At 41.8% G+C, this 12,800-nt stretch overlaps 1 protein-coding gene across 1 annotated transcript in view; it reads right to left on the bottom strand.

Moving 5' to 3' along the window:
- The window catches only part of Rab21 (RAB21, member RAS oncogene family), a 34,543-nt gene extending 33,049 nt beyond the window's left edge, over positions 1 to 1,494 (bottom strand). The window contains exons 1-2 of the mRNA XM_029564252.1: positions 1,411 to 1,494; positions 40 to 261 (exon numbers count right to left, since the gene is read on the bottom strand). Coding sequence (XP_029420112.1) covers positions 40 to 261; positions 1,411 to 1,494 — 306 coding nt within the window. The remainder of the gene's footprint in view (positions 1 to 39; positions 262 to 1,410) is intronic.
- Between the last annotated feature and the right edge of the window lie 11,306 nt (positions 1,495 to 12,800).

Raw genomic sequence — 12,800 nt, forward strand, 5'->3', positions numbered from 1 at the left:
CGCCCCCCCCCCCCCCGCCCCCCCGCCGCCCCAGGTCCCCCCGCCGCTCCCGGCCGCCCGAGCCCAGCGCCGCGCCGAGCCCCGCACCGCCTGCGCGGCGCCCGCACCGCCGGGTCTCGACCCTCCGCACCCTGCCGAGCCGGCGCCCGCTGCGCGTCCTCCGAGGGCGAGGCCTGCAAGGCCGGGAGGAAGTCCGAGAATGAAGGGCCGCGGACACCACGTCAGGCACCCGAGGCTTGGCGAGCGCTCCCTCTCCTCCCTCTAATGGCGTCTCCTTCCTCCTACGTCACACCCCGCATCACGTGACCGCGGCCCGGCGGGGCCGGCGGAGCACGCCTGACCCCGGCCTGGGCTTGGGCCGCTCTGTGCTGGGGGATCCTGCGGGAAGGAAGACGCGGGTTTGTGTGAGCAGACCCTGCCCTGCTGCAGGGCTGAAGGGCAGGACGTTGTGTCGCGTCCACGGAAAATGCACAAAGCTGACCACCTGTCACACCAGGGGTCGTCGCAAACCAAACCTGCCAAGGTGCCCTTGACTCTCTCTCTGTGGAGCTCGAGTAGGGGCTGTAGAAGTTTTCAAGTGTCCAGAACGCCAGAAAGGCGTCTAGTACTCATCTTTCCGGTCTCGGCTGAAACCGGAAAGGCTTTCCTGACCACCCACCGTCCTCCCCACGCCTTCCATCTTCTCTACTTTCCCCGGAAGGTATTTCCTAACAATGGTATAGCTTCTTTATCAGGGCTTACCACACTCGGTGAAATTACTTTGTTCTCTCCTGGTTAGGCTGTAGGCTTAAAGGCCATGGTTGCCCAAGACGTTCTTTCCTCAGTTCCCAGCCCTAAATGCCAGGCTATGGCCATTTGGGAATGAATGAATAATATAAGCCATTATGCCATGCTTCCCCAGAGTTTCCATCTTCCATGCTGACTCCACTTAGATGGTCCTGGTTTATTTGACGATTGCTGCTTTTGCTTCATCTGCCTCTCCTTTATTTCATGAAGTACACTTTCTCAAGAAAGCATACTGAGGAGTTGGAGAGATGACTCAGAGGTTAAGAGCACTGGCTGTCCTTGCAGAAGATCGGGGTTCGAAATCCGGCACCCAAATGGAAGCTAACAACCGTTCCTTACTCCAGATCCAGTTCCAGGGAATGCCACGTCCTCTTCTGTCCATGGGCATTGCATTGCAGGACGTGGGTGCACTTACATACATGCAGGCATAACACTCATACACAAAATAAAGCATACTGACGTTTCTGAAATTTTGTGATTAGAAGTCTGGTGTCAACTAAGAAACTTTTGTTTCTTCATAGATCAAACATTAAATTTTTTGTGTATATAGGTGTTTTGCTTGCATGTTTGTACATGCACCACATGCGTGCAATACTGCCAAGGCCTGAAGAGGACGTTGGATACCCTGGAGCTAGAGTTACTGAAGGTTATTAGCCGCCTGGTGGGTTCTGAGCAGTTCTCTTGAGCAGCGGTTAACTCCGGAGCCATCATTCTAGCCCCATTGGTTAGACTTCTTTACACCTCAGTTAAAAAAGAAAAGGCGTGGGCGGGGCTTGTTGGCACAGGCCTTTAATTTCAGCCCTAAAGAGACAAAGGCAGGCAGATCTCTATGAGATGGAGGCCAGGTTGGTCTACATTCTAAGTTCCAGGCCAACTGGAGCTACAGAAAGACCATGTCTCACCATTTTTTTTTAAAAAAAAAGAAGCGCTGGGTGTAGCTTTAGTCCCAGCACTCAGGAGGCAGAGGTGAGCAGATCTCTGTGAGATGGAGGCCAGCCTGGTCTACACAGCCAGCTGGGGCTAAAGGGAGACACTGTCTCAAAAAGACCAAAAAAAAAGAGAGAGAGAGAAAGAATGGGAAAGAAAGAAGGAAAGAAAGAAAAGGCAGCCCACCCATCCACTCATTTATTCAACAATATGTGGAAATGTATAGTTGTCAGGCACTGTGTTACATAAGACACATTATCTCTGTCCTCAACAAATATGTGAATATGTTTATTTGTCAGACACTGTATTGCATAAGATACATTATCTCCTCAGAACCCTTACATTTTTAACAAAGGAGATAAGACATGAGCAATTACACAATGAATACTTTCAACTTAAAGCATTTCAGAATATTTTGCAAGTATGCATGGGAAGCCAGTGGAGTTAGCCTACTAGAAAAGCCTTCCTGGAGAAGCTGCCTTTGGTGAGGGGTATCTTAGGCAAAAAGGAGAGGCACCAGGGAGGACAAAGTACCTAGAGTTGAACTGAAGTGTGACAAGAATTCAGAATTTCAGGAAACAAAGTCAGAAGTACCACCTTAGGTTCAAGACCAACATGATATGCATAGTAAGGCTAGCTAGCTAGCTTGCTATATGGCAAGACCCTGTCTTTAAAAAGAGAATGCAGACAGGAAAAGAACTTAAGATGAGACTTGCAAGGAAGCCAGGAATCAATACAGAAAAGCTTTTAATCAAATGAAGGGTGCAGAAAGTTATCAAAGGGGCTGACATAATCAGATTTTACCTTTTACAAAATCACTCTGGCTATAATTAGAAAATAGATTGAAGAAGGGTAAAATTCTTTACAGTTGTCTAGAATCAATCATTTAAAAGATTTTGTTTTGTGAAATATTTTCATAATTGTATCTGAGACTATATTCTCTGCCTTTCTCCACTGCACACTTTCCTCAAGGTCTCTACACAGTCAAGAACACTTCCAAAATTAGAAAAGGCCTTTATGAGGTTGGAGAGATGACTCAGTGGCTAAGAGCACTTATTGCTCTCCCAGAAGACTCAAGTTTGGTTCCTAGCACCCACAATGAGGGTAATAACCATTCCTAACTCCAGTTCCAGAGGATCCAATGCCTACATTCACAAGTGGTACACTTACATATGTACAGGCAAAACACTTATAAAATAAAAATAAAATGTTAATAAAGACTCTTCTGTTGTCCATTCTAAATTATTCCTTATGAGAGGATTGAAATTTGTATTTCTCAGCCTACAATTCATTGGTTTTGGGTTTTTTTTTTGTTTGTTTTGTTGGGTTTTTTTTGTTTTTTTGGTTTTTTTTTGAGACAAGGTCTTTCTGCAGCCCCAGCTGGTCTGTAACTCTGGCCTCAAACTCAGATGCCTGCCTCTGCATTTCCAAGTGCTGGGATTTAAGGGGATTTGTCACCCCACACAGCTCTATGAATTGTTCTTGATTTGAGTCATACAGCATGCATCTAACTGCTACTTTCTGTGACATATTTTCATACATATTAGGAAATCTGTATGCTCTTCTAAACATTCTCTTCTCTCTTCCTTTGTGGGTTTTTGTTGTGGTGGTGGTGTTTTTTGTTTTTTTTTTTTTCCTCTTCCCTCTTCTCTCTTCCTTTGGACAACCATTCAAATTACATGTATTTCAGATCATTTAATAGTGTGTACTTCTTAAAACCTATATGCAGAGAGAGGGACAGTCTTTTTTTTTTTAAGGGTGTGATGCTGGGTTGGTTGACCATGCTCCAGGGGATAGACCAATACCCAAGAGTATTTTGGGAGCACAAATTGAACTCACTCAGCCTTAAAAATATAGAGAGCTGGAGAGATGGCCCAGAACTTGAGAGTGCATACTACTTTTGCAGAGGACCCAAGTTCAGTACCCAGCACCCATGTCAACCAGCTCACATCCACCTGTAACTCCTGTTCCCAGGGATCCAATACCCTCTCTGGCCTTCTCAGGCACCCATACTCATACACACACACACACACACACGTAACATACATACATATATATGTTTATATGATAGAAAGAATGAGAAAATGAAAAATAAAGGAGATAGGAGGATAGGAAGTGGGGGGTAAGGAGGTGAGGATGAGATGAGGAAGAGATTTTGAATAGAATGAAAACATTTTATGCAGTCATAGTAGTACACGCCTTTAATCCTAGCACTCAGGAGGCACAGGCAGGTGGATTTCTGTGAGCTCAAGGCCAGCCTGGTCTGCATAGTAAGTTCCAGGTCAGCCTATATTGTGAGACCCCTGTCTCAACAAACAAAGAAACAAACAAACAAAAGAAAAAATATATATAGTATGAAATTCTCAAAGAATCAATAAAAATATTATCTAAAAATTACAGCACTTTGCATTTATCACTGAATCAATATAATCTAAGTATTATAAAATTGTGGGAGACAGGCTTGAGCCTAGGGTGAAAGTCTTATTGACAGCCATACAGCAGGCCTGAGGCAACAGCCCAATTGCTGGAGCCACAAGGAATGCCTTGTGATATTTTGCTCCTATTGGCAGATCATGAGACTGATGCCTAGAGCTCACCACTCCCTAACCACCACCCTTGGAATCAAGGTATCCTACTTGCTGTACTGTGATAGGATGCTAAACCTGTTATGCTAATAAGGTATCCTACTTGCTGTGCTGTGACTGGACCACTATCCCTATATAAGCTTGTGCCTTCCTGCAATAAAGCAGATCTGTGTCACTGAACCTGGTCTCCTGTGTCTGAATGCAGCTCCGCTGACACAGTCTCCTCACCAGCCCTGGGGTCTGGACCGGACGGCTGATTAGAGGAACTAAGAGAGCAGGAAAGCGGCCATAGCCGGAGGAGAGCAGCCACAGCCAGCAACCACATAAAACAAAATTTGAAGTCAAAATAATTGTTTAGGTTTAGCTTACAGTGTGATTTAAGGAATGCAAATAAATTTTCATAGGTCATCACACTTTTGAACTAATTGGCAAAAATAGATATAAATTGTGGTTGGCTGATACTGACCCTCAAAGATACTAGATCCTAGTCCCTGGAGCCTCTGAATGCTACCTCATTTGGGAAAAGAGGCTTTTTAAATATTATAAAGTTATTGACACTGAGGTAAAGAGATTGCTTATCTGGTGGTGTTGGGGTGGGCCTAAATGCAACCACTAATATCCTTATGAGAGGCAGAGTCTACACAGACTACGGAGGCAGAGTTGGAATAATTTCCACAAACCAAGAAATGCTGACAACCACCAAGAACTGCAAGAGACACGTAACCCTTAGAGGCTCTGTGGAGACTGCAACCCTGGGAACATACTGGTTTCAGATCCTGACTTCCAGATTAGAAGAGAATTAATGTATGTTGCTTCAAGCTACCAAGTTTATAATTTGTTACAGAGCCATGGCACTAATACATAAGCATATTGGGAGGAAAACAGTAACTGACAGTTCAGATGATGAAAAAATTCAAACCAATTCTGTTATAAACTGTAAGCTCTGAAGAACTTAAATCACTCTTGGTGTCAGCTCTGATTGTTCTGCAGAAACCTGATAAGGAATGTCACAAAGAAGTTAAACTCCAGCTCTTCCTTAGATAAGAAAAGCTGCAAATACAAGAGGACTCCTCACTGAGAAGATAACCCAGAAGAGTTGAGGCATGACAGGGTACAAATGCATGCAGCTCCTTTCCACCAAAATGATGATGATCCACACAGAGAAGAGAAAGAGAGAAGGGGAGGGGAGAGGAAAGAGGACGTAAAAGAAGGTAAGGGAGGAGAGGAAAGAGGAGAGGAGATGGGAAGAAAGGAGTGAAAAAGAAAAAAAGAGGTCAAGCAGGGCTGAAGGGATGGCTCAGTGGTTAAGAACACTGACTGTTCTTGCAGAGGACCCAGGTTCAATTACCAGCACCTGCATGGCAGCTAACAAGCATCCATAACTCCAGTTCCAGGGAATCCAACACCCTCCTCTAACTTCCTTGGGCATTGTATGACACGGGTACACACACTTACACACATGCAGGCAATACGCTCATACACATAAAATAAAAATAATAAATAGATACAAAAACAAAAAGTTTTTTAAAAAGACAAAGAAAAAAAATTTAAAAAAGAAAAATAATAAATAGAAAAGAGGGCAAGTATAATATCAAGTAGGGAAAGTGCTGTAGAAAGATAGCATGTAGCTCCCATGGTTTCTGCCATGGGGGAAGAACGGATGTGGTTTTTTTTTAGGTATTTTATTTATTTATTTTATGTGAATGTATATTGGCTGCATGTAAGTACATCCATGTCGAGCAGTGCCTGCCGACAGAAGAGGGCATTGGATCCCCTGGAACGGGAGTTACAGACGGTTGTCATCTGCCATGTGGGTGCTGGGAATTGAACCTGAGTCCTCTGGAAGGACAATCAGTCTTTTAACCACTGAGCCATCCCTCCAGTCTCAGAACTGATATTTTTAAGGTTGAGTTTATGGACCATTTTTAATGTATATGAATTCTGCCTTTTAAATTGCTAATTTTTTCTTTCCTTGTTCATATACTTTTTTTTTTTTTTTTTTTTTTTTTGAGACAGGGTCTCCCTGTAGCTCCAGCTGTCCTGGAACTCACTATGTAGACCAGGCTGGCCTTGAACTCACAAAGATCAGCCTGCCTCTGCCTCCCAAGTGCTAGGATTAAAGGCATGTGCCACCACGCCTGCCCTGTTCATATACTATTTTTATATATTAAGACTAAACTTAGCCTGCAGCATGACTGTCCAAGGACCTCAACTGCTGAATTTTGATGAAGTAGCTACAGTTGAGGAATCAGATAATTCATTTGGGAAGGATTGTCAATGGCATTTGTACTTCTTTGGTTCATATTTACCACTGAAAATATATTTATCTGGGTGTCACTGTCTGCCAATGACTATGCTATAAATAGAACTCCATTAGATATTGAGGTATTTTCTCTGTCCACATGGAGCTTAATATATGAGGAGTCACAGATGATTACAACAGTTACAATGGTAACCCTTTTTTTGATACAGGGTCTCACTCAATATGTAGACCAGGCTGGCCTTGAACTCATAAAACTCTATCCAACTGCTTCTGTGACTGAGTGCTGGGATTAAAGGCCTGTGCCACCACACCTGGAAAATCCCCCATGATATTTCTATAGGTCATGGGGCATCCTGTGCACCAAGAGAGACTGTGACAGCAGAACATAGTATATCAATAATGTTAATATCTAGATTTTGACTTTCAGAAGTGAGGGAAGGGCAACAAATTAGACATTGCTGAATGCTCCTGTGGCAGTCACTCTGTATGTCTGTGCATCTGTGTGTGTCTGTGTCTGTATGTATGAGAGTATGCATCAAACTCAGGATGTGCACATGTTAAGCAAATTCTGTACTACTATGTTAAATTGCCAACACTTACAGCACTATGCTTGTTGGTTTTTGTCATCTTGACACAAACTAGAGTAATCTGGAAAGAGGGAACTTCAACTCTGGAATTTCCTCCATAAGACTGGCCTGTGATCATATCTGTTAGGCATTTTCTAATTGCTAATTGCTGTGGGTGGTGTCATCCCTAGGTAGGTGGGCCTGGGCTCTATAAGAAAGGCAGCTGAGCAAGCCAAGGAAAGCAAGCCAGTAAGCAATGTTCTTCCACAGTCTCTGCTTCAGTTCTTGCCTCTGCTCCTACTTGAATTCTTGCCTTGGTTTCCCTCGATGATAGACTATGATCAGGACATGTAAGTCAAATAAACCTTTCTTCTCAACTATGTGATTTTATTTCCCAGGGGGTATCTGTCAATGTCTGTGATAAATTGGCTATTAGTATTTAATGTGAAAAAACTAGGGATACAGTTAAAGATTCTATAACACACACAACAAAGAATGGTATAGCTCAAAATGTCAGTCATGACAAAGTTAAGAAACCCTGCTTCCAGGTTGGAGAGATGGCTCATGGTTAGGAGAGTACACTGTTCTTGCAGAGAACCCAAGTTCGGCACCCACAATTAGTGACTCACAACCACCTGTAACTCTAGCTCCAGAGGAATCTAATGCCCTCTTCTGGACTCCATGTACACTTGCATTCACAAGTGCACATACTCACACATACATACACAAATAATTTTAAAGTAAAAATAAATCTTAGAAAAAAATCTGGGCTGAATAAATAAAATTTTAAAAAGGAGGGGGCTGGAGAGATGGCTCAGTGGTCAAGAACACTGGCTGTTCTTGCAGAAGACCCAAGTTCAAATCCCAGCACCCACATGGCAGCTAACAACTGTCCGCAACTCCAGTCCCAGGGGATCCGACAGCCTCTTCTGACCTCCGAGGGCATTGCATGACACGGGTGCACTTACCTACATGCAGTCAATACATGCATACACATAAAATGAAAAATAAAATAAAATTTAAGGAAATTTGGGCTGAAGAGATATCTTGGTGGATAAGAGCATTTGTTGCTCTTGCAGAAGACCCAGGTTTGGTTCCCAGCATCCACATTAGGTGTCTTACAACTGCCTGTGACTCTAGTTACAGGGGATCCAACACTCTCTTCTGGCTTCTGCAGGCACCTGCGCTCAATGTGCACATACCCAAACACACATGGATGCACATAAATAAATCTTTCTATGCTTCCACCCAAGGAAAGATAAATATTTTCCAGTTTCTTATAGTTATAAATCACATGGATATATGAGACAAATAGAAGAACTGAAAAAGTAGAAAGAGAATAAGAAATTTAAGACTTTAAGAAACTAGTTCTGGGGCTGGAGAGATGGCTCAGCAGATAAGAGCACTGAATGCTCTTGCAGAGGACCCAGGTTCAATTCCCAGCACTCGCATGGCAGCTAACAACTGTCTGTAACTCCAGTTCCAGGGAATTCAATGCCCTCTTGACTTCCTTGGGCATTGCACCTCACAGGGGCACTTACACACATGCAGGCAATAAAAATAAAATAAAATAAAATAGAAACTAGTTCCATTTTTTGTCATTAATTTATATGCATGTTTTAAATACTTTCTCAGCTCTGTTTCTCCATATAGAACCCCTTTTGTGTCCCCAAGGCATTTTTAATCCTCCTTTGAACATTTGTTCCTTTTAGTAATTGTTATAGAGATTATATTCTTATTCTAATTAGGTTAATCCTGAGGGAGAATGGGAGAATTAAATTTTTTTCTATAATTCCTTAGAGAAATTCTAGTGCTTACAGATGTATTGTTTCTGTATAGCTTTTCTACAAATACAAGAAGTTTGAGCTAATATACTGTAATATTTAATTATTTTAAAAATGATAAATTGAATATTAGAGGATAAAGTAGAATTTAAAACAGGAGTACAATAAGAGAAATAAAGGAACTTGAACCAAACCAAACCAAACCAAACCAAACCAAACGTGGTTTCTGCAGCTGCCAGAGAAGGGAGAGCTGAAGTCTGGAGGTTAGCAGCAACTTTTCAATATAAACCAATATGTTCTCCTTCAGGAGCTTGTTGTATGACGTCCCCTAGGGAGACATGAACAAATGTCTGTTCACCCCATATAGGGCACTAATGACAGACAGAAGAAATGAGTCTACCAAGTACTTGATGAGCCAATGAGTTTAGTGGGCCCACAGGGCCTGGGCACTTCTTGGGCAGCTGCATCCTGAAAAGCCTAGCCCAGCATGGATAAGGACTTATGAAACCTGCCTTCCTGGAGCTCTCTGTCCAGGTTGCAAGCAGCTCCACCAAAGAGCCTCCTCCATCAATGACTTACTGCTTATATAACCTCTGGGAGGGATCTCATGAGTCTTAAGATTCATATTTCGTTAGCTTCCTGAGTCTTATGAGCATCTATCCTACCTCCAAGAGAGAATTTTTCATTTTGGAGGAAATAGCTACATACCAGAGCGAGCACTGTGTCTGTCAAATATTTGCATCTGCAAATACTGCAATGTAGTGCTCTCTTAATATGCATTAACTGAAGCAAATGAATGAATCAAGCTTAGCCTATGAAACACTGTGTATTGGGCATGAGGTTTCATAAATGCTTTTGAGTATATGTTTTATTGGATAAAATTTTCTCAAAGCATTTTCCTTTTTTGAAGCATCTAGTAAAGAATAATTAATGAGAGAGAATGATAGTTACCAATTAAAATAAACTTCATGTGAATTGGTCATTTTCCTTTATTTACATAGACATTCAGAAACCTTTGTTGACCACAGGACTGAGGTCTCTGCCTTCATGGAGCTCATATTCTGGTGTGGGTAAACAATTACAATAAGATATGGTGGTGGTGTTTGATGTCAACCCAGAATCCACATCCCATTCTTCTTTTAATGATAATCTAGGTCCTGATCATGAATCCTCTCTTTCTGGGGCAGCTCAGGAGTCTTCGGCTTCTAGTCTATTTTCATCTTATCTCCATGAAGTTTTCTCTGGCTTTCAAAAGCCACAATTCCTCTACCTCAAACAGTTCAAATGCATCTCACAGGCAAAGTTGAGCTGCAAATGTGAGCACTGACCACTAGAGGGCACAAGCAGCTCAATGAAATTTACCAGGTAAGGGCTGCGTCCACTTAAAAGGCTGTGTACTATGGTGATCCTTCAACAATAAAAATAAGGAAACTATCCGAAGACTTTCTTCTGAGTTTTAGAAAACAAGAATATTTCAAGAGGCATAGGGATGGAAAAACGGTTCAGTTCATGAACCGTTTATCCCTAAGTTGATAATGTTTACCTCAAGTGTTCTCAAAGAAAGAATTTTTTTCCTAAAATTTATTTTTATTTGTGTGTATGTGTGGGTGCCTGTTTGTGCACCATGCGTGTTCATATACCTGCGGAGGCCAGAAGAGGAGGTCAGATCCCCTGTAAATGGAGTTATGGATAGTTGTTAGCTGCCATGTGAGTGGTAGAAACTGAACCCAGGTCCTCTACAAGAGCATCAAGTACTTTCAACATCTGAGCCATCTCCCTAGTCCCTCAAAGAAGGAATTCAAGACATTAGAATTCTCAGATCGTCCAGTTTCTAATAAAAAAAAGTTAGCATCTAAAAAGAGAATAAAGTTATCAAAATGATTGGTTGTAAATGTGCCATTTATGTTTGCATTTGTAAAATCTATTTTGAGGTGCTAGAGATAGCTTAGTAGTTAAGAGGACTCAAATTTGATTTCCAGCACCCAAATAATTATCAATATTATTGCATATTGGCAATTTATAAATTATAAAAAGGTTCCTGTTCAGAATGGCAACAGTCTTAGTGTGTCAGTCTGTAGTCTATAGCATGGTTGTTTTCTGTAGTTATATGTGACTGGAAATTCTATAAAGATCTGCCTATTTAAACTAGGCTGAATGTCTATTGTGATGGTTAACATTGATGGGCAACTTGACAGCATATAAAATCACCTAGGAGACAAATATCTGGGCATGTCTGTGAGGAGATTTCTAGACTAGGTTTACAGGGGTGGGAAGACTCACCCTAAATGTGGGTGACATCATTCCATGGTCTGGGATCCTGGAAAGGAGGAAGGGAACTGAACAACAATTTTCATCTCTCTGGTTCCTGATGATGGAAGCATCTCTCTCTGCTTTGACACAATGTCACCAGGTGCCCCATACTCCTGACACCATGACTTCTCCCCAGTAAATGGACTATACCTTTAACCGGGAGCCAAAATAAGTCCTTCCTTAAGTAGCTTTTGTCAGGTATTTTGCAACAGCAATGAGAAAAGTAGCTAATACAACTATAATTTTCCATTGTCTTGAGAAATAAACTATTGTAGAGAATGTAAAAGCCTCTCAATAGAGAAATGCTTAACTGATAAACTGTAGAGATGGCTCATCAGTTAAGAGCACTGACTTCTCTTGCAGAGAACCTGGTTTGGTTCCCAGCACAAACATTATGGCTAACAACCATCTGTAACTCCAGTTCTAGGGGCTCTGAAGCCTTCTTCTGACCTCTATGGACATTGCATGACAGGGGTTCACTTATATACATGCATGCAATACACTGATACACATAAAATAAAAACAAAATACTTTTTAAAAAGAGTTGTTTTTCGTATTTACTTTTTGAATGGCAATGAAATTGTGTGTGTGTGTGTGTGTGTGTGTGTGTGTGTGTGTGTGTGTTTACCTGCCACGGTGTATGCATGGAGGTCAGAGGACAACTTATGGGAGTCAGTTCTCTCCTTCTACCATGTGGGTCCACCCAGGGATTGAATTCAGTTTGTCATGCTTGGCAGTAAATGCCCTTGGCTGATGAGCCATCTTGCTGGCCCAGTTTTGATGTAGAAATTTAAGAGCTTTTGTGTGGCTGTGTTATAATGGAAATTTTGTTCTTCTAGATAAGTACTAAAGATATGGCATCTTCCACACAACTTGGAGGGTGTGTGTGTGTGTGTGTGTGTGTGTGTGTGTTGGCTACTCATTCCTACTTTACAAAGGTTTCAGTTAAAATCTTACCATTCTTCTGTGCTATTCCTAGCATGTATGACTGTTATAATTATCTGCTTATTTACCAGTGTGAAAGCTGTAAGCTCTGCACTTGTGATCCCTGCTTTTTTCATCCTTATAGCCTATATCCAAAATGTCTGGAACATTGTCAGTACAAAATAATCAAACTTTCTAAGTGCCAACTTTCCCATAGTACAAAATAATTAATCAAACTTTCTAAGTGCCAACTTTCTCACACTTCATTTTCAGCATATATTTTTTTTGCTTTGTACGAACTTTCCCCTCCTTAACTCTCTGTGTGTGAGCTGCTTCCTCAGGGATCTATTATCTCTGGCACACAGCCTTTCTGTACCTCAGTTTTAGCCAAGGAGATGCATGTTAAAATTCTTACTTACAGAACTATAAAATAATACACTTATATTTTAGGCCACTAAAATCAGGTGATTCATTATGGCAACAGAAATGGATGAAATAAGAGGTCTGCTCACTGTGTCCTAAACTCTCTACCATCACAGACTGATTCCTGTTTATTTTTGCTATCCAGGATCTAGTGTAGTGCCTCTCACATATTGCAGACATTAAAAAATAGTCTGTTAAATCAGCTGGGTGTGGAGGCTGGGACCTTTAGTCC

The sequence above is a fragment of the Nannospalax galili genome, unplaced genomic scaffold (genome assembly GCF_000622305.1).
Source record: "Nannospalax galili isolate Female #2095 unplaced genomic scaffold, S.galili_v1.0 scaffold76, whole genome shotgun sequence".
NCBI lineage: Eukaryota > Metazoa > Chordata > Mammalia > Rodentia > Spalacidae > Nannospalax > Nannospalax galili.